This window comes from Mytilus trossulus, chromosome 2, assembly GCF_036588685.1.
Source record: "Mytilus trossulus isolate FHL-02 chromosome 2, PNRI_Mtr1.1.1.hap1, whole genome shotgun sequence".
Classification (NCBI taxonomy): domain Eukaryota; kingdom Metazoa; phylum Mollusca; class Bivalvia; order Mytilida; family Mytilidae; genus Mytilus; species Mytilus trossulus.
In genome coordinates this window covers 25,596,326-25,616,940 of record NC_086374.1, presented here as the reverse complement: position 1 = coordinate 25,616,940, position 20,615 = coordinate 25,596,326, and the positions used below count along the sequence as shown (strand labels likewise).

The 20,615-nt window shown below is 32.6% G+C and overlaps 3 protein-coding genes across 4 annotated transcripts in view; 2 read left to right on the top strand and 1 right to left on the bottom strand.

Moving 5' to 3' along the window:
* The first annotated feature begins 551 nt into the window (after positions 1-551).
* LOC134706836 (uncharacterized) overlaps positions 552-20,615 on the top strand; it is a 34,076-nt gene continuing 14,012 nt past the window's right edge. The window contains exons 1-4 of one of the 2 annotated variants that reach the window (XM_063566145.1): positions 552-696; positions 1,651-1,745; positions 2,060-2,160; positions 20,111-20,321. In XM_063566145.1, coding sequence (XP_063422215.1) covers positions 2,141-2,160; positions 20,111-20,321 — 231 coding nt within the window. In that variant the 5' untranslated portion in view covers positions 552-696; positions 1,651-1,745; positions 2,060-2,140. Of the gene's footprint in view, positions 775-1,650; positions 1,746-2,059; positions 2,161-20,110; positions 20,322-20,615 lie in introns of both variants that reach the window. The other variant, XM_063566144.1, reaches the window with a different exon arrangement.
* LOC134704992 (uncharacterized) lies at positions 5,847-7,413 on the top strand. The gene is made up of 2 exons (XM_063563766.1): positions 5,847-6,042; positions 6,818-7,413. Exons 1-2 carry the CDS (start codon positions 5,947-5,949, stop codon positions 7,148-7,150), a joined length of 429 nt encoding a protein of 142 aa, XP_063419836.1. The 5' UTR covers positions 5,847-5,946; the 3' UTR covers positions 7,151-7,413.
* On the bottom strand, positions 12,222-16,361 carry LOC134708610 (uncharacterized). Its single transcript, XM_063569257.1, has 3 exons — positions 16,300-16,361; positions 15,201-15,281; positions 12,222-13,424 (listed from the first exon to the last, which is right to left on the bottom strand). The coding sequence occupies exons 2-3, from the start codon at positions 15,264-15,266 to the stop codon at positions 12,222-12,224; spliced, it is 1,269 nt and encodes a 422-aa protein (XP_063425327.1). The 5' UTR covers positions 15,267-15,281; positions 16,300-16,361.

Below are 20,615 nucleotides of genomic sequence, written 5' to 3'. Positions count from 1 at the left end.
TATTTACAGTTTGAACAGAGAGTATAATACAAATGGTATCATATGTATCTGGTTTGAAATAGAAAAACTTGTGTAATATGTGTTTATTTTCTAGAACCGGGTCATTATCTGAGACTATTTTAAATGCGTTTAATTATAATAGTTGTCGCACTCTCAGATGATGCTTAAATCATATGACATTTATATATAAATAAAAAAAAAAAACACTTGATGCTGTCATATTTTATTGAACTGACCATTCGAAGTTATGTTTTGAATATTGACTAAAACCTTTTAAATCATTGTATGCTGTTACACTAATTTAAGCAAAAAAACACCTATAACACAATCAAAAATCTTGTTCTCGGGATATTTAATCTTGTTTTCGGGATATTACGTTTTTCTCGTATTTCTCGGGAAATCGTGGTACCGTTGACTCACTGGGGTGTAGCAGAATGGACATTGTTCACGTAAGTACGATACGGTCCTTGTCGATCCAGATTTTGGTTTCGGGTCGACTTTGCGTATGGTGCGACTTGTCCCATATTAATTTACATCCGGTTAAAAGCGAAAGTTGGAAATAACCTGCATGTGATAACCTCGATAGAAGATAGAACAGTCAACAATATTTGCAGAATTTTCAAAGACATTTCCAAAAGGCTATACACATACAATATTTTGCAGAATTTTGAAAGGCCTCACAAACAGGCCATACAAGTATAATAATAAATTGTATTGGTACATGATTGATGATATCTAGAGCTTTTTCATTTCTTGTTTTTGGTAAAATTTCAGGTTAGCTTAAATATGTTTTCCTCATGTAATCATTGTATTGTATTCTACTGATATGCCATTGACAATATTTGTCTGCACACCAATATGTGAGTTAAACAGTGTAACAGAGTGGATCGTATCAACATTTTTTTTTTGGTTTTAAAAAGAATTAATGTTTATATAATCCTGATTTTTAGGTAAAGATTGTATGAAATGCTAGTAAAACCTTATGGAACTGACTTGATATCTAAATTTTCTTAGGCTTATCACTACCTTTTTTGTTACACAAAATATAGTGCATTGATCATCATAAAATTCTATACATCCTATCCATGATCATTTCCAGACATTTTAGATGTAATATATATATACTCAGATATTCAAGGCTAAAAATGATGTTACACTTGTCAAGAAATTCATTTAACTTTTGCAAGGTGCAGAAATCTAATATCTGTTCTAAAAATAGAATGATATCATTGTTATTAAAAATCATCTTTAAAAATTTGGAGTTATCTTCCTTTGTCTAGAATTGCTGTTAAATCAACTTCAACCAATGCAATAATTAAGTTTACTACCCTCTGAAGCAAGTTGAAACAATCTTTGCTGTTCAGTGCAAGTATTTTTTTTCTCTCAAGTATATTTTATTTTTATTGTATATATGAATTGTATCAACAAATTTCAGCTGTTTGTTTGTTGTTCTTACAAGTATTTTTTTTCTAACAAGTATATTTTTATAATCCTGATTTTTTTTATTGTATAGCTACCAGTTTCAATACACACATTTTCAAACAAGAGAGGTAAAAAAAACTCACTTTGAATGATACAAATCATACATACTCTTTGAAACATCTTTTTTATTCTTTTAGTTTTATTTCATTCCTTCAAATTTGTTTTCAGCAGTGTAAACAATTTCTACAATTGGTAGAGGAATAACAGCAAAGTGTACAGAATGAACTAAACCTGACATTTAGGCATGACCGTCATCTAATAAGGTTTGTATTTATTGGTTGCAAAAAAACCATGAGTGATTGGGGTAATTTTACAAACACTAGTCGATTACAATGTAGATCAGGTAGGTTGACAGTGCTCAATTAGATTAGCTGCTACTTTTACTTAATTTAAGGCAAATTAACAAGGTGCTGATGGGTTAGATTTGGTCTCTAATGGATAGTTGTCTCATTGGCAATCATACCACAGCTCCTTATTTTATATCTATATATAGATTTTAATTTGTACATTGCTTTAAACAGTTGGAAAACTCTAAAACAAAAACAATTATTTATTGATATATGTTATTATTTTCCAGTTTCAGATTTAATTGATACATGAAAAGCAACAATGATAGTTCAATACAACTCAAAGTTGTAGAAAGAAAAGAACATTCAGGATGCAAGAGGATCAAGAAGGGTAATAATTATTAGACAAGTGAATTTTATTGAACAAATATACAAAAGTTTTTTGCGAGTTTCATTTGTCTCCAATACTAGTATCAGGATAACAATTTTTGAATACATGACAATGTTTACAATAACAACTTTTTGGAAAATTTTGGCCACTTAATCTATAAAGTGACATTTCTAGGTTTTCTGTACTTATCATTTAAGAAATTTAAATTATTTGATACGTTTTTTAGCTTACCTGGCCCAAAGGGCCAAGTGAGCTTTACTCATCACTTGGCGTCCTTCGTCTGTCGTCCTTCGTCGCTGTCGTTAACTTTTACAAAAATCTTCTCCTCTGAAACTACTGGGCAAAATTAAACCAAACTGGCTACAATCATCATTGGAGTATTTAGTTTTAAAAATTTGTCCGGTGACCCGGCCAACGAACCAAGATAGCCGCCATGGCTAAAAATAGACCATAGGGGTAAAATGTAGGATTTGGCTTATAACTCTGAAAGCAAAGTGTTTAGAGCACATGAGGTAAAATATTTATCAAGTGAAGATCTATCTGCCCTGAAATTTTCACATGAATTGGACAACCGGTTGTTAGGTTGCTGCCCCTGAATTAGTTATTTGAAGGAAATTAAAATTATGAGTTTTGGTCCCAACAGTTTAGGAATAAGGGGCCCAAAGGGTTCAAAATTAAACTTTGTTTGATTCCATAAAAAAATGAATAATTTGGGTTCTTTGATATGCCGAATCTAACTGTGTAGGTAGATTCTTAATTTTTGGTCCCGTTTTCAAATTGGTCTACATTAAGGTCCAAAATTAAACTAAGTTTGATTTTAACAAAAATTGAATCCTTGGGGTTCTTTGATATGCTGAATCTAAACATGTACTTCATTTTTTTATTGTTGGCTCAGTTTTCAGGTTGGTCCAAAATCGGGGTCCAAATTTAAACATTGTTTGATTTCAACAAAAATTGTATATGTGGGGCTCTGTGATATACGCTTAATCTAACCATGTATTTAAATTTTTGATGTTTGGGCCCAGTTATCAAATTGGTCCACATTGAGGTCTAAAGGGTCCAAAATTGAACTTTACTTGATTTCATCAAAAATTGAATTCTTGGGGTTCTTTGATATGCTGAATCTAACCATGTATTTAGATTTTGGATATTGGACCATAATAGGCAATGTCTAATTTAAGATTTAAAGTATTTAAGTTTAAGATCTAAGACCTGCACATTCATTATGTCGACTATTTTATCACAATCCAAATTCAGAGCTGTATCAAGCTTGAATGTTGTGTCCATACTTGCCCCAATGTTCAGGGTTAGAACTCTGTGGTCGTATAAAGCTGTGCCCTGCGTAGCATCTGGTTGGTTATTATTTTGAATACTATTATAGATAGAGATAAACTGTGAACAGCAATAATGTTCAGCAAAGTAAGATCTACAAATAAGTCAACATGACCAAAATGGTCAGTTGACCCTTTAAGGAGTTATTGCCCTTCATAGTCAAGTTTTAACAGTTTTCATTAATTTGGTAAATTTTTGTAAATATTTACAAAATATTTTCCTCTGTAACTTAAGGGCCAAGTTTATTAAAGATAGAGAAAATTGTAAATAGCAAGAATGTCCAGTGAAGTAAGATCTACAAACACATCACCATCATCAAAACACAAATGTCAATGTTGTCATGAATCCATCTGGTTCCTTTGTTAAATACATGTATAATACATGCACATAGACCAAGGTGAGCGACACAGGCTCTTAAGGTAGCAATACACAGTTAGGAGTTTAGTTTCGCATTATGGCCCCTGTGGATTTTTCAAATAGGAAAGTTATTGTGTAATAAAATTAATTTTTAGACAGATTAGTGCTAATTTAGCCTTCAAAGATGGTTTATAAGAGCATCAAGATTATTTTTTACATGTTTTATGGGCTGTTTTCTGTTTGACCATCCGTATTTTCATAGCTAGACCGGGCATCGGTCCAGAAATTAATGTACTGTTTACAAACACTCTATTTCTACAAAAAGTTTTTGACGCAGTTTTACAAAATAATGAGATGAAAGACATATGATTTTCATTGGATTTGCTGAATGATATATGTACACAGTTTCAGAAAAGGTATTACTTCAAACGATTGAAATTCTACTTTTAGCCAATTTTGGGGAAACATGTGACATCTTTCCCCCCCTTTTTGCAATATTTTATAACAAATAAATGCAGATTGTTGCCATGGATACACCAAAAGGAAATTATATTTTACCATTTTATATACTGGATATAAATAAAATCTATGGAAGATTCTGATTACATACATATGCCCATATATGACAAAAACAGTAAGCTTGATATTGCAAGAAAGCAATGAAAAGGGGATGGTAAAATTTATAAGGGCAAATTTTTGTATTTTTTCCTAACTGTTTATTGCTACCTAAGAGCCTTTAGTTTTTTTTATCTTGTAAGTGATATTAAATGGGCATTCTTATGTTGTACTGGTATACCACTGTCCCAGGTTAGAGAGGGTTGGAATCCCACTAACATGTTTGACCCTGCCACATTATGTATGTACCGTATTCGGCCGTGTATAGTCCGCATTTATGTATAGTCCGCACCCCCTTTAAATCCCCTTAAAATCGGGAAAAAAAGTTTGGTAAAAAAAAAAAAAAAAAAAAAAAATATTGTAAAAGTCTAGTTCACTGTAAAAATCCTTTGAAAGAGACCTTATTCTCCATGTACGGAGCCCCGCTAGGGACATACAAAGAAAAAAATATATATTGTGCGCACAAAATAATATATTGTGCGCACAACTTAAATATATTGTGCGCACATTATAATATATTGTGCGCACATTATAATATATTGTGCGCACAACTTAAATATATTGTGCGCACAAAATAATATATTGTGCGCACAACTTAAATATAGTGTGCGCACAACTTAAATATAGTGTGCGCACAACTTAAACATATTGTGCGCACAACTTAAATACAAAGTGCGCACAAAATGTTATTCAAATTCATTCAGCGCTCTCATGGTACGGCGACTGATATCTCTTCTTAAAACGGTGAAAGAATGGAGAAATACATAAGGGTTTATTTCGAAATGGGACTCGATTATATGGAAATACTGGCACTTTTAGCAAAACATCATCACTACATTATTTCTTATCGACAGCTGAAACGAATATTGAAGAAGCTACGTTTATTTCGCCGAAAACACTACACGTCACTTGAAGATGTCGTTGCTTTCATCAAAGACAACATTAAAGGATCTGGAAGGCTTCATGGTTATCGCTGGATGTTTATGAAATGTAGACAAGCAGGGTTAACTGTACAAAAAGAGTATGTGCGAATTTTGATGCAAATTATAAACCCTGAAGGAGTTGAAATGCGAAGAAAAGGTCGATTACATAGGAGAGAATATTGTTCCAAAGGGCCGAACTTTATATGGCATTTGGATTCTTACGATAAACTTAAACCTTTTGGAATATGCATAAATGGGTGCATAGATGGCTTTTCTAGACTGATAATATGGTTGGAGGCAGGACAGACTAGTAGTGACCCTCGGGTTATTTCTGGGTATTTTGTCAAAGCTATTCTTCGGAAGGGAGGACCTATGGTGATAAGAGGAGATCTTGGTACCGAAAATAGTAAGGTCGCTGAAATGCAGTCTTTTTTTACGACGCAATGATAATGATACGTATGCTCGAAATAACAGTGCGTTTCTTTACGGCACAAGCCAACATAATCAAAGAATTGAATCATGGTGGGGAATTTATAGAAAAGAAAACTCACAGTTTTGGATGACACTTTTTAAAGATATAAAAGAGGATGGATTTTTTTCAGGAGATCATCTTCATAAAAACTTGATAAGGTTTTGTTTCCTGAGACTGATACAGGTACTTATTTACGAACAAAATTATGATATCCTTCCTATTTCCCTATTTTAACGCTAATATAATTATATAGACCAAGCAGAACAAAGGAAAATTGTTTAAGTCCACAGTTAATGTAATTGTGGATAAATAAAAAAAAAAGTCATGATAGTGACTTATGTACCAATCAATTGACATAGACAAAAAAACGCCCTTTAAACTTCTATCCGCCCGTATGTCCAATTTTAATGCTTAAGTCCGTTTATCTGTATAGATGAGTACTCCCGACATGAAATTCATTTATAGTGAGGAAATTTATTGTTTTTAATTTTTTTTAAAAGTGTAAAGAAATGTATATACTATAGCATTGATATAAATAATTCTGTTTATTTACGTTAAACAGACAGCAACTGTACTGTTTTATAAAGCCATCATAATAGTTATCAAAGGTACCAGGATTATAATTTAGTACGCCAGACGCGCGTTTCGTCTACATAAGACTCATCAGTGACGCTCATGTCAAAATATTTACAGACAAACAAGTACAAAGTTGAAGAGAATTGAGGATCCAAAATTCCAAAAAGTTGTTCCAAATACGGCTAAAAGTCTTTTCACTTAGATAATAATTGTGAACTAAAGACTATAATACGAACATAGTTTGTGCAATAAAAATGTTATCCAATTTTTCCAATACATCAGCCTTAAAATGTATGTTTATGTCTTTGCATATAAAGTGTTTTATACACGAAAATTCATCGACTGAAACCTGAAACTAATTATTTTATATTTTCAATTCCAGAAAGAACTTTTAGAGGTTGTAAGTATTTGGAACGCCCATAAAATCAGAAAAAATAATAAACAGAATGGTGTGTATGGACGACCGTATGTGCTCTACTCGGTTCCTGAAGTGTACGGAACAAGTGATTATGTTACTAGTCCTGACATCGATGAAGTTGAAATTTGTTTAGAGCAATCTACGTATTGTAGTCTACCATGCGATGAAGACATTTACGATCTCGCAAACATATACATGGAAGAATTAGGACATAGCTTACCAACAGATGCTTTTGAAGCTGCCACTTTGTATCGGTGTTTACTGGAACGGTTTGAAACGGACTTAGCATTACAGTGATATTACTATCAAACTTATGTAGACTTCGATATTATGATTATTTATTATCTGGTTACATGTACAATTCTAAAATTATATTTGTGTTTATGCATTTTACCTTTATTATGTCTGGTTTCGTTATAGTCCGAGATTACTGTGACGTCTAACGGCTTTTTTGGCCAGACAAGCTGGGACCGTCCCACGACCCGATCTTGTCTGGCAAAACAGCAGTTGGACGTCAGAGTAATCTCGAACTAGTTTCGTTATGAGTGCCAATGAGACAACTCTCCATCCATGTCACAATTTATCAAAAGTTAAAAATTATAGGTCTAGGTACGGTCTTCATTACGGAGCGTTAGCTCACATCGGACTTTAGAGGTTCTCAAAATGACTAGTGTAAGACAACTAAAACAGGGAAACCAAATGTGTAATATATAAATTAAGCAAAACTACATGTAGGATCACTTATGATCACATCAACAAACGACAATCAACAGGCTCCAGAACAGCATGCTTATTATGATGAAAACTTTGTAAGAGTTGTGTAAAATGTTTTAGGTCATGTTTTAGTTTCATTCTGGTTACTCATATGAGAGATATTACAATAGGTCACAATTATCTTTGATCTACGATTAAATTGTACAAAAGTTGTCAGTATACATTTTGAAACTGAAATGAAACAAAGCAATTTAGGAACAGTCAGTGAAAATGTATACCTCAGTAGTATATTTTGAAAAAAGATACAAATATGATTCGTTTTCCCCCAAATATGGTTCCTATTGGTTCATAATTTATTCAAATACTTTTTGCGCGATTGATCGCGATCAATGAGACAAATTAACTGCACATCCACCATAGCCTATAAAAAGAAAAAAACAACGAAACCAATTTTGACAGACGTTTATCGATGCAAGCCTTTAATTACTGACCCCTGACTGAAAGCAGGCAAACATAAAATGTCATAGTTAAATATGTTTGGGAACGAGCAATCACCCACACAACTGTGACAAAGCTGAATCAGCACAAAACAAGAATAACTTGTGGAAAATGGATTTATTAATGAAATGAAAAAAAGGCATAGAACTTGTAATAAAGAAACACAACAAAGTAATGAAAACTAGTTTAAATTCAATTGCAAAAAATGGTAATCATTTTCCCTAGTCTAGGATAGTACCAATAAGCATATACAGGTATAACGCAAAAACAAGAGTGGCTATATGTATATACCTTATGATGTCTGCTCTATGGTCGGGTTGTTGTCGCTTTGACTCATTTCCTTCCTCAATTTTATTTATAAGATATTTTATATACAAATCACAAAAAGTTAACTTTGCAGTACCACTGAACCAGTATCCCTCAGCCTTCTAAACTGTTGGTGCCGCAAACACTGTGGTATGGTTGCAACAAATAGTTTGCGGTAACTTCACTACGACTTTTTACCATGCAAACGAAGGTTGCAGCAGACTTGCCGAAAAGTTTTATAGCCTTACATAGTTTGTGGTGAATTTCTGGCGACTATTTGTGGTGAACCTCCGGCAAACTTAAATTATAGCCTGATATAGTTTGTGGCAAACTTCTTGCAATTTTTGTGGTGAATCTCCGGCAAAATTTTAAAGCCTTATATAGTTTGCTGTGAACTTCTGGCAAAACAAATGATAATAATGCCTTATGACCACCTTTCTGTTAATTCTTTTTCAAAACTGCACTTCCTTTTCAAAATGATGCACATGAGAATAAACCTTTAAATTGCATTAATTATTATGAACAAAATTATTATTATGCAAAAACTGTCTAAATTAACTTACAAGGAGATGATCAATGATGAATGGCCTGTTCCAGGAATAATTGAATCATATATAGTTCAGACATCTATCATATATAACATCCGTTTTCTCAATTTTTACATGAAAACACCAACATTAAAACTTTCCTCCTATTTCAAATGCAAAGAAGCAGGAAATCAAACTTTATTACAGAGAGCATGCTCATAATGCTATTAAGTGTGCGGCGAAGGATTGCTTTAAAGTTTGTTTACCGTCAAAGTTCCTTCAAATTAAAGAAAGTTAAGAGCTTGCGGCAATATTGCGGCAACTTTTTACATATATTTGCCGAAAGGTCGCTGCTAGTGACGAACACTGGTGAACAACTTTCAGGTCTTCTGGCGAACTTAAAAAATGCCGCAAGGTTGCAGCAATGTTTCTCTTTTCATAAGGGATAATGAGAACAAGGTCAGATGCCTGCCAGCTGGACACCTTGGGTAAAATCATTCCATACAACCAAATAGAGATGGCCTATTATAACGAAATCATAACAGTCTACTAGTAACACAAGGATCTTGCTAGATATGCACACACCAAATATAGTCATTCTTATAACAAGAGACAAATTAATATAAATAGTTTCCAAGTAGTCACTTTAATTCGAACATAGGTGTATGTCCAGACTACTCAGTGAACAATCTTTTCTACGTAGTCAAGTTCGTCGCTTGTTGTTAGCAAATGCGTGTATAAGAAGTCAAATTTTACTTTTATTTTATCATACTATTGCATGTATTTGTCTGGAGTGTCATTATGATAAAATAGTGTTCGTCTTCACCGTTTGACCAACCAATGTACTTTTCTACATTGGCTAGATGTATAGGGGGAGGGTTGAGATCTAATAAACATGTTTAACCCCGCCGCAATTTTGCGCCTGTCCCAAGTCAGGAGGCTCTGGCCTTTGTTAGTCTTGTATGACTTTTAATTTTAGTTTCTTGTGTATAATTCGGAGTTTAGTATGACGTCCATTATCACTGTACTAGTATACATATTTTTAGGGCCATCTGAATGACACCTACGGGTGCGTGAATTCTCGCTACATTGAAGACTCATTGGTGGGCTTCGGCTGTTGTCTGCTCTATGGTCGGGTTGTTGTCGCTTTGACACATTCACCATTTCCTTTCTCAATTTTACTTTTGTTTACCCTTACGACCCATGTTCCTGCTTTATAATATTTCTGTTGTATTTGAGTAAGGCCTGACTATTGTAACCGAAGTCCTTTCATGTTTAGGATAAGGTAAGTTAAGCTCCTGTTGCCTATTTTCAGTGAACTTGTAACCTTAGATCCCAAACAGTGTCAAGCAAAAGGCAACATTTACCGGAGACACAAGCTTGTGTAACAGAAGTATAAATACAAGTGCAATCAAGGGTTCTGCAACCAGGGTAATATTCACATTCAGAATATGGCCAGAGAAAATTAAAAGTGTCACCATATAAATAGTACACATTGAATATGTTTATTTCACAAGACAAGACAAGACAAGACAAGTTGAAGACAAGACAAGACAAGACAACAAGATATACATGTATATATACATGAATCTAAAACACACTTTCATGTTTGTTGTCTAGTTATTAAAAAAAACATACATATATCTTACTGAAATTATTTATTTCAAATTTAATAAAGTATTCAAATATTCAAATATAATTAACAATCACAAAAGTTGCATTTCAGCAACCATTCATTAAAAATTAACAATGCAAAACTCTTTAATCAGTAAAATCTTTTCTTTCTCTTAAGCTGTATTTCACCAAAAAAATACTCTTCTTTGTCATACCTTGCTTGTAAGCTCTAGTTTGTTTATTTTACATTCATGAAATAACAACAAAGTGTATGTTTGAGTATGAAACAAACTGAAAATACTGAACATGACCATCAATGATTTTTCCACTTGTGATTATGTTAATTAATGCAATAATCATACAATGTTTATCAAAACATACACAAGTACTTAACATGCTGTTAAATTCACCACATGAAGAAATGACTGCTGGTCAACGTCCAAATCATTTTAGGAGAACAAGGTCTACACAAATCAAAAATTGTGAAAAATCTCTCAAATAAAATATAAAAAAAGTATACAAAAGTCAAGTTAATCCAACTTCCTTATTTAAGGGTACTATGTATAGCTAATAATGAAGTTGCACTTCAGCAACAAACAGTTTTATAACAAAATTAAAACTGTATGAACTAAAAAATCAGTTGCATTTCAGCTACTTACATGACTAATAAAAAACAATTGAAATCTCAATAAAAATGTTAAATCTTAATATCTAATAAGTTGTGTATTTCACAAAAAAAGACTTAAATGTCAGAACAAAACCAATATCTTATTTCCATTCATCATAAGCCTTATCATGCCTAAGTTGTAGGTTCTTATGCTAGTTTCTTTTATTGTCAGGTGAAAAAAAAACAGGAAATACTGAACATGATATTGATACAAAGGCAATCAATGATAAAATCCTGCTGCTGATTTTACCTGGTTTGATGTAAATCAATGCAATTATACAATGTCCATTACCCATACAGAAGTATTTAAAATGTTGTTGAATTCGCTACGGAAAATAGTAAAATTTTCATAATTTCTTGGTATTCTGAGAACACGACCACATGTATGGGCTATTGGTCGACGCCCAAAACCATCAAGAAATACAAATTCAACAGTGATTGTATCCTTCCCATCCAAAATTAAATCTGAACCAGTGCAAAATCTAAGAAATTTTTTCAACAATACTTTATCAAGTTCCCTAACATACCGCTGAAGGTGGTTCATAACTTCACGTTCCAAATTAGACAAATTATCTGAAAAATGCAGCATTTTGGTAACTTTGCGATTGCTGGGTTCCATTTTACTGTATATTTCTGTCAAATTCTCATAAGAAAGAGACTGTCCGAGGTTGAGTTAATATCTTGGCCCAAACATCAGTTATAAAGTTGCACTCCTGAACCATTTCCTTATGTGCGATTTCTAGCAAAATACGTTTAATGCTTTCTTTTGTGACTGCAGACCTGCAGCTATGGTTCTCTAAAGCTTCTATAAGTTCATCATTATCCACTGACTCGTAATCTTTTAAAGCAGTTGAAAATAATGTTTTGTCTTCCTCAGTGATAAAACAAAGAAAATTTTCCATTAAATCTGACTTAAACTTTCCATACATTGCATTTTCCATAACAATTATGGAAAGTCCAATGGGCAAGTAATTGGCTATCTGCCATCCTTTAAATATAATTCTGCCAATGGACAGCCACTGCTCCTCTTGAAAATCGTGTCTTATTGTAGGGACTTTCTGTGAATTTCCGAATTTTCAATGCAACAATTGTCCATAAACTCATTCCAAAATTCAGTAAGGCAATCTCTAAAAATTCCTTCCCCTACCCCTTCTTCTGCTTTTCCAGTTGGCAATATCATACTGACATCAAAAAATGTAGCATACATTATTGTTGGATCTGAAAATATTTTCATCATTTCTATCATTAAATTTCCTCTATGAACCCTAATTTTCACAGAATGGAACGGATCAAGAAATAATTGTTCATTATTTATTAATCCAGGACCATCGGCGATTATTCCAAGACTATTAGTGATTATTCCAGGATCATTGGCGATATAACTATTCTCTGGCTGACTGTCAGATTGAGTGTGGATATCATTCAAAGGAATTGTGGAGTCATAGATATCATCAATATCAGCCAATACAGGTCCAAACTGAATTTCATCATCACTGCATATGTTCAAACTGGTATGCTCATTATAAGAATTATGAGAACTGTTATTTTCATGATTTTCTAACCTCAACAGCTGTGAAACACTTTCTTGATCTTCATTTTCTTTGGTCATTGTTGTTGAATTCTTTTCTTGTTCAGTGTTATCCCTTTCTTTAGGTACAGTTAGTAAATAAAACCGTAACAGCCTCATTTTACTTCGGTCATAAATATTCTCTACAGACAAATCTAAATTAGCTGACTGGCGTTTAAAGTCCATGATGTCAACCACAAATTTTTCAATCTTACCCCTGGGTGATATTCCTTCTGGAAAGTAAAGTGTTAAAGCTGTTTCTTTTATGGTACTCACTAGAGTATCTTTATCAACAACAAGATGTCTCGTCCCCCCTCCAGTTGGCCCGCGAACTTGTTTCATCCTATCTCCTTCTTTCATCAGCCAACCAAGTTCTATACGCCTTTCACTTTTTGCTGCATGATCATTTCCAATATTCTTGGAAGTAGAAGGATTGTCATCACTATCACTTGAGCTTTCATCTACCGGTATATCTTTTTTTGTTTTAAACAAGTTTCTTTTTGATGATGGATGGAGTCTTTTTCTTATCTTATGTAATAGTGTCTTCTTTTTTTTGGACTTTGAACCTGTACCACCCTGGTTCTTACAAAAATCTTTCACAGCTATCCTGTCCCCATAGATAGGGATGTACTTTGCCAGTTCATCATCAGACAATAATAATATCACTTGGCAATCAAGCTGAAAATATCAAAGAGACAAATGTTGATATAAGAGCTTGTATCATTTTGTTTGTACAACAGATGTATGTCAATATACAACAGAGCCTGAAAATGCTCACCTTGCAATTTACACTTTCTATTTACAACAATATTAACTAGAGGCTCTTAAGAGCCTTTGTCGCTCACCTTGGTCTATGTGCATATTAAACAAAGGACACAGATGGATTCATGAAAAAATTGTGTTTTGGTGATGGTGATGTTTTTGTAGATCTATACTTTACTGAACATTCTTTCTTCTTACTATTTTCTCTATCTATAATAAACTTGTCCCATTAGTTAGAGGAAAATATTTTGTAAAAATTTACCAAATTAATGAAAATAGTTAAAAATTGACTAAAAAGGGCAATAACTCCTTCAGGTGGTATGGGTCTAAAATAAAAATGATAGAATTTGTTCATACTTTGTCAAAATGTAGTATCTATTGATACATGTTCAAAAATATTATAAAAATGATAGGTCACCGCGCATTTTCTCAAGCTACAGGTTGTGACAAAATGACAAATTTTGTATGGATTAAACAGGAAATACCAATATTTTGTGATTAGAAACTAAACGAAATGATAGAATTGTAAAATAAATTAGGAAAAGATAGCTTTCAGACAATGCTTTGATAATATCAAAAGAAAAGATAGGGTCACCGTGCGTCTTTTCTGGCTAAAAGACAAAATAGGAAAATTTCATGTAGAGTCCTTCAGAAAATGCACTGTTTTAGAGTTACCTCCCCTTAAAATACAAATTTGAAAATATTCAAAATTAACCAAAAATAATATACACTTGTAAAAATATTAATATTTCTAAGTTACATTCTTATAAATTGGTTCTTTTAAATGAAAATTCACATAAATATCTGCATTCCTGCATCAAATTTTGCTAACTTGATAGAAAATATGGACCTTAGATTCTCTGTTTTTTACAATCCAAGATGGCGAAAGACACCCATACCACCTTAAGGGGTCGACTGACCATTTTAGTCACGTTGACTTATTTGTAGATCTTACTTTGCTGAGCATTGTTGCTGCTTACAGTTTATCTCTACCTATACTATATAGTATTCAAGGTGATAACAAAAAAATGCAAAATTTCTTTAAAATTACCAATTGGGGGCATCAACCCAACAACCAGTTGTCCAATTCATCTGAAAATTACTCCATGGATATGTATTGACTTGACAAACGATTTAACCCCTTGACAGATTTGCTTTATTAAAGTGCTTTGGTTTTTGAGTTATAAGCTAAAAACTGCATTTTCCCCTGATGTTCTATTTTTAGCCATGGTGGCCATCTTGTCGGTCGGCCGGGTTACCTGACACATTTTTTAACTAGATACCCTAATGATGATTGTGGCCAAGTTTGATTTAAATTGGCCCAGTAGTTTCAGAGTAGAAGATTTTTGTAAAAGTTGAAGACGACGGACGACGACGGACGCAAAGTGATGGGAAAAGCTTACTTGGCCCTTTGGCCCAGGTGAGCTAAAAATATGGTTAAACATAGATTTGGGTTGAACAGCTTGACATAAGTATAATTTTTTTATGTGTGCAGATTTTAATAATATATGTTGCCTTTTTAAAAAAAAAGCTGTTTGAAAACATTTTATTTCTAATTTCAGTCTAGCCTTTGTTAGTACGACTTTGACCATGACATTTGATTGATGGATGTTGGTTTTAAAAACATGGCATTCAGATGCATATTCATAGTCTTTTTCTTATAAATTGTAATATATTCAAATTCATGCTTACCTTATCTTCTTCTATCTTGTCTACAGGAATGTTTCTTTCTTTTAAAAATTCTATCAGGGAGACCATTTTTCTTTGAAATTTCTATCAAAGATACAATCAATAATTAATTCTTATCAAAATACATTCATTTTGCAATAAAAATGGTTTTTTTTAAACTGTGAGGGCTACAATACTGTTTTGCTACTAATTTTTGATACACAATAGTTTCTGTCTATTGCATCAACTCCTGAACCTGCTGGATAGCTTTAAATTTGACAATATGTATACATAGATGTTTATTTACTAAATAATGTTAATTTTAGTTTATGACATGTGTAAAATAAAATTGAGAATGAAAAAAGGAAATCTGTCAAAGAGACAGCAACCTGATGCGAACAGAGAGCAGAAAACAGATGAAGGCCACCAACAGATCATCATCACAGCAAGGCAATGCTTTGGCTGGCCCCTAAACAAAAACATGTACACATTAAGGGACGAAATCAAAAGATCAATGTAAGATTAAAAACTTAATTCAAATAGTTTGGGGGTGGGGGTTGAACTGCTGCACAATTTGGTTATCCGACATTGATTTTTACATATATCCATATGGGTCAATCAATTTTTTTCTCAAATTAAGTTAATAGGGGGGTAGGGGGGTCAGTGAAAAAACTATTTGAATTAAGTTTTTTATCCTTCATTGAACTTTTGATGTCGTCCCTTAGTGATAAACGACATCATACTATAAACATCAACATATATATGAACTAAAATTAAAAATCATAAAAGACTAATTATTAATAAAGGCCACATTTAATGATTCAGTATCAATTTTATATTGTTTTACTTTTTTAACCAGATACAGTAAGTGGTGTCATATATGCTACTTATTTATATACAATGTTTTGCTAAGTAAGCATCCCCATACTTGGATGATGGTCAAATTGAGGGGTGAAGCCGGACCATGCATACATTTTCTGCTCAGTTTAGATCAAATTTTGGTGGCCAAGGTGTTTTTGAGATTATACCAATTTGTACAAAAATATGGAGAATAATTCAAATATTGGTCAAAGTCAGTCTGCCTCCTAGTTTATGGACATACACATGATGTGACATAAATCACCTTCTTCGTTCGGTTGTACGATCTTTGCCTTTGGGATCAGATTAAATTGCGTTCCAAAGATGGGTGGGGAAAGGAACGATTATCGTCACGGTGGTAACTTCAATATTTTTTTGTAAGATGTCCCCGGGTGAATGTGCCATTTCTCCATTTAAAATATATCCATCTTTCTATATATATATAATACATTAAAATTGTGTATCCATATTATTTATACTGAAATAAACAGAGATTGATCTGTACTTATATATATATGTAATTTTATTAACCAACTATAAGAGTATGTTGGATGTGTACGGATTGAGTGTTTAGTCTTAGAGGCATGATTTTTTATTAGTTGTTCGCAGTTATCTGAACTAGCTGTCAGATAACTGCGAATACTCTCAGATCTGTTCATAATGTCTTTTTGTGTCGGGATGTATAAATACCCGGCCACGTCCACTTGTATTTTGTGTCTATCTGATGAGTTCAGCCTTTTTAAACTGATTTTTATAGTTCGTTCTTATGTTGTACTGTTATACCACTGTCCCAGGTTAGGGGGAGGGTTGGATCCCGCTTACATGGTTTAACCCCGCCACATTATTTATGTATGTGCCTGTCCCAAGTCAGGAGCCTGAACAACACAAACATTAACAATTATAGGTCACCTTACGGCCTTCAACAATGAGCAAAGCCCATACCGCATATAGTCAGCTATAAAAGGCCACGATAAGATAGCCATTTCAAAAAAGAAAGTACCCCACCCTTTCCCATTTCCGAAAACCACTATATAGAATACCTTTTATTGTTTTGAATAAAAAAAGAAGCTTACCTTACATGCATAAACCAATTTGTAAACCTCTTTCAATTTAGTCTTCTTGAACACATGGTAATGTCAGCTTGAGCTTTATTATTCAAACGTGTGGAGCAACATGCAGTTATCTGTTCCTACTTATTTTGTGCGCACATTATATTATGTCGTGCGCACAGTATATTATATTGTGCGCACAGTATATTATGTTGTGCGCACAATATATTTAAATTGAGCGCACAATATATTATGTTGTGCGCACAATATATTTAAGTTGTGCGCACAATATATTATTTTGTGCGCACAATATATATAAGTTGTGCGCACAATATATTTAAGTTGTGCGCACAATATATTTAAGTTGTGCGCACAATATATTATTTTGTGCGCACAATATATTTAAGTTGTGCGCACAATATATTATGTTGTGCGCACAATATATTTAAGTTGTGCGCACAATATATTATGTTGTGCGCACAATATATTTAAGTTGTGCGCACAATATATTATGTTGTGCGCACAATATATATTTTTTTCTTTGCAGGTCCCTAGCGGGGCTCCGTATCCATGTATTTTATTAAAAAAATAATTATGTTTTATTTATTTCTTAAAAAAATGAAATGGTAGAACTTTTCATCAGATAATTATTATTTAATAATTTTATATAAGTAGTTATTAATCAAAAGATTCATTTTAAAATCAACATTTGTCTAAGTATGTCCAAGCTGATATATAATATAACAGAAATAATTTGAATATTATGGAACAAAAGAAAAAAGAGATCAAACATTTATCTAAATTAATTAGCAGTAATCAAAATTTTGAAACCATTTAATCTTATATAATCTTTTCATTGATCATGTTGTTTTATTGCCTGGGATTATAATATTTAATACCTGTCAAAACTTGACATCATTATTTAATTGCTACACACCCATACTTAATCCTTAATTACCTCTCTTGATTACCTATGCAGGATGTCACACCTTTACTTTGAATAATCAATTTTGAAAAGAAAAGTTAAAAAAGAATAAGAATTAAATACAATAAAAGTCTCCAATATACATTGTTAATGCAAAAAAAACGAAAACCAAAAAAAAAAAAAAAAAAATTTTTTTTTTATAAATTTCGAAAACCGTCTATAGTTGTATATAGTCCGCACCCCTTGTACAAACTACATATTAAAGGAAAAAAAGTGCGGACTATACATGCCCAAATACGGTATGTGCCTGTCCCAAGCCAGGAGCCTGTAATTCAGTGGTTGTCATTTGTTTATGTGTTACATATTTGTTTTTCATTCATTTTTCTCCTTTGAATTAATGCTTTTCATAGTCATTTCAGGGCCTTTTAAAGCTGACTATGCAGTATGGGCTTTGCTCATGTTGAAGGCCGTATGGTGACCTATAGTTGTTAATTTCTGTGTCATGTTGGTCTCTTGTGGACAGTTATTTCATTGGCAATCATACCACATCTTCTTTTTTTTTATTAGCTGTCAAATTCATGTTCATCAATTTGACTAAAAAATTTATATTTGATTTATAACATAAAAAAACCATATCCAAATTATTAAAATTCTTAGTTAAACAGTTTAAACTACCGGGGCTGAACAATATGTATCAGCATTTCATGTGTATTTTCAAGTCGCCATCTAATTAACCATTGAAGTGACCTCTGAATATAATCCAATACAAACATGAATAAAGATATAAATAGATAGTGAATTTAGTCGTTTGATTTTTTTTTAGGTCTGTCTGATTTCATATTATAGGTTAAAATATATGTTCATTGTCATTTTTATCTGTATAAGAATGAGATTTTGTGGATCGAATCAGTCAATCAAATGGTTTTTTTTCTTGTTTCACTTTCAATATTGACATTCTTTTCCTTTGACAGCAAAATGTGTTGAGTGTGTAGGTTAAGGTAATATCTTTGGTGAGTTTGGTTGTTAGCTGAACTGTGAAGTCCTAATATGGTTTACTTTTAGAGTAGTCTATTCCTAGTAGAGTGGGGTGCTCATTTTCGCCACATCTTTCCATGTTTTCTACAGTTTATGGGCAGGTCTAAATGTTTTTGAAGTATACTGATATTTCTATATGAAGATAACTTCAAATGCAAAATATTCTTAAGCTTGAAAACGGGTTTGTTTGAAAAAAATCATCTGAAAAGTTGAAAAGGTGTATGAAATTTCCGGATGTTTTGTCAATGGGGGACACATATTCGCTGTTTTTACACATCTATTTAAAACAAAATTTTCCGCAGCTTTTAACAATTTTTATCAAATCTATTGCATTATAGATGAATAGCAGACATTTCAAAGGTGTAAAGAATTCAAAATTAAGGCATTCAGTCAAATATTTACTTAGAAATACTTCTTTAAAATTGTGTTTTTTATTCAGAAAATTGTCTGATAATCGTTGTCCATTTTTCGGTCATTTTCGGTATGAGCCTCAATTTTGTATCAGTTTAAAAAAATATCATATTTGTTATAAAAATATAATTTATTTGTACATTTCTTCCATTTCAGCCATCCTTTGAAGTTTTTACACCTCAAAATCCTAAAACGGCGAAATTGTGTCCCCGGCGAAATGAGCACCCCACTCTATGTAGATTGATTATCTATCAAACTAGTCTACTCATAAAGAGGGTAGTATACCTGACCTAACAATAACTTCAGGGTTCAGCTAGCATGCAAGCTAACCAACGATAATACCTTTTCATACACACTCAATATGCATGTTGCTGTCATAACTAAACATGCTTAATTCATGCATAAGCCATCTCTAGTTAAGGGGTTAAATGGAATATCACATAATATGGATTGAATAGAGTCAAATTAGTCACTTGCTTTTAGATTTTTTTTACTTAAAACTGGTGGTTAAAAGTGAATTATTATTGAACCAAAAAAATCATATTTATTTTTTTGGAATTTCGTAGCTTAATGCCACTTTTTAAGAAAGTTGTATTGTCATAATAAGTTCAACACTTTATTAAATGGTTAATATGAGCACTCATCTATTTCTTTAGTTCTGCATTCCAATGCAGTTATACAGAAAAGGAAGTGGAAAGCCTTGGTATCATAGAATTAAGTGAGATATTAGAGAACAACACTATAAACTATGATAACTTGGAAACGGAGAAAGAGATGAGAGAATTAGTTTGTACATTGATGAAGAAAGGGAAGCAACCAACTGAGAAATTAGATAACACAAAAATGACATTCAAAACAGATGCTTCAGTATGTATTATATTTTTGTACAATGTTTAGTGAAATAGCTGCATGTAAGAAAATAGGTTTAGATGATGGAACAATGGCTATTAGAAAATAATTATGATACTGACCCTCTAAAAAAATTGAAGTCCTGCCAACTTCTTCATCCAAATATTTATAAATGGAAAAAATGCTAAAATCTTTAGTTTGCCTCCACCAAATGATTACACAATGTTTATTACCACCAATCACAGGTCAGGTTAAATTTTGGATAGGATCACTTTTCTGTTCTATTTAAATCATTATATTTTCGTGTGCTTG

Bases quoted from the DNA above. Each gene is read 5' to 3' on its own strand.
- LOC134704992 (XM_063563766.1), top strand. From the start codon at position 5,947: ATGACACTTTTTAAAGATATAAAAGAGGATGGATTTTTTTCAGGAGAT. The intron at 6,043-6,817 runs GTACTTATTTAC...TTTCAATTCCAG, and splicing joins GTTTCCTGAGACTGATACAG to AAAGAACTTTTAGAGGTTGT.
- LOC134708610 (XM_063569257.1), bottom strand. From the start codon at position 15,266: ATGGTCTCCCTGATAGAATTTTTAAAAGAAAGAAACATTCCTGTAGAC. The intron at 13,425-15,200 runs GTAAGCATGAAT...TGATATTTTCAG, and splicing joins ACAAGATAGAAGAAGATAAG to CTTGATTGCCAAGTGATATT.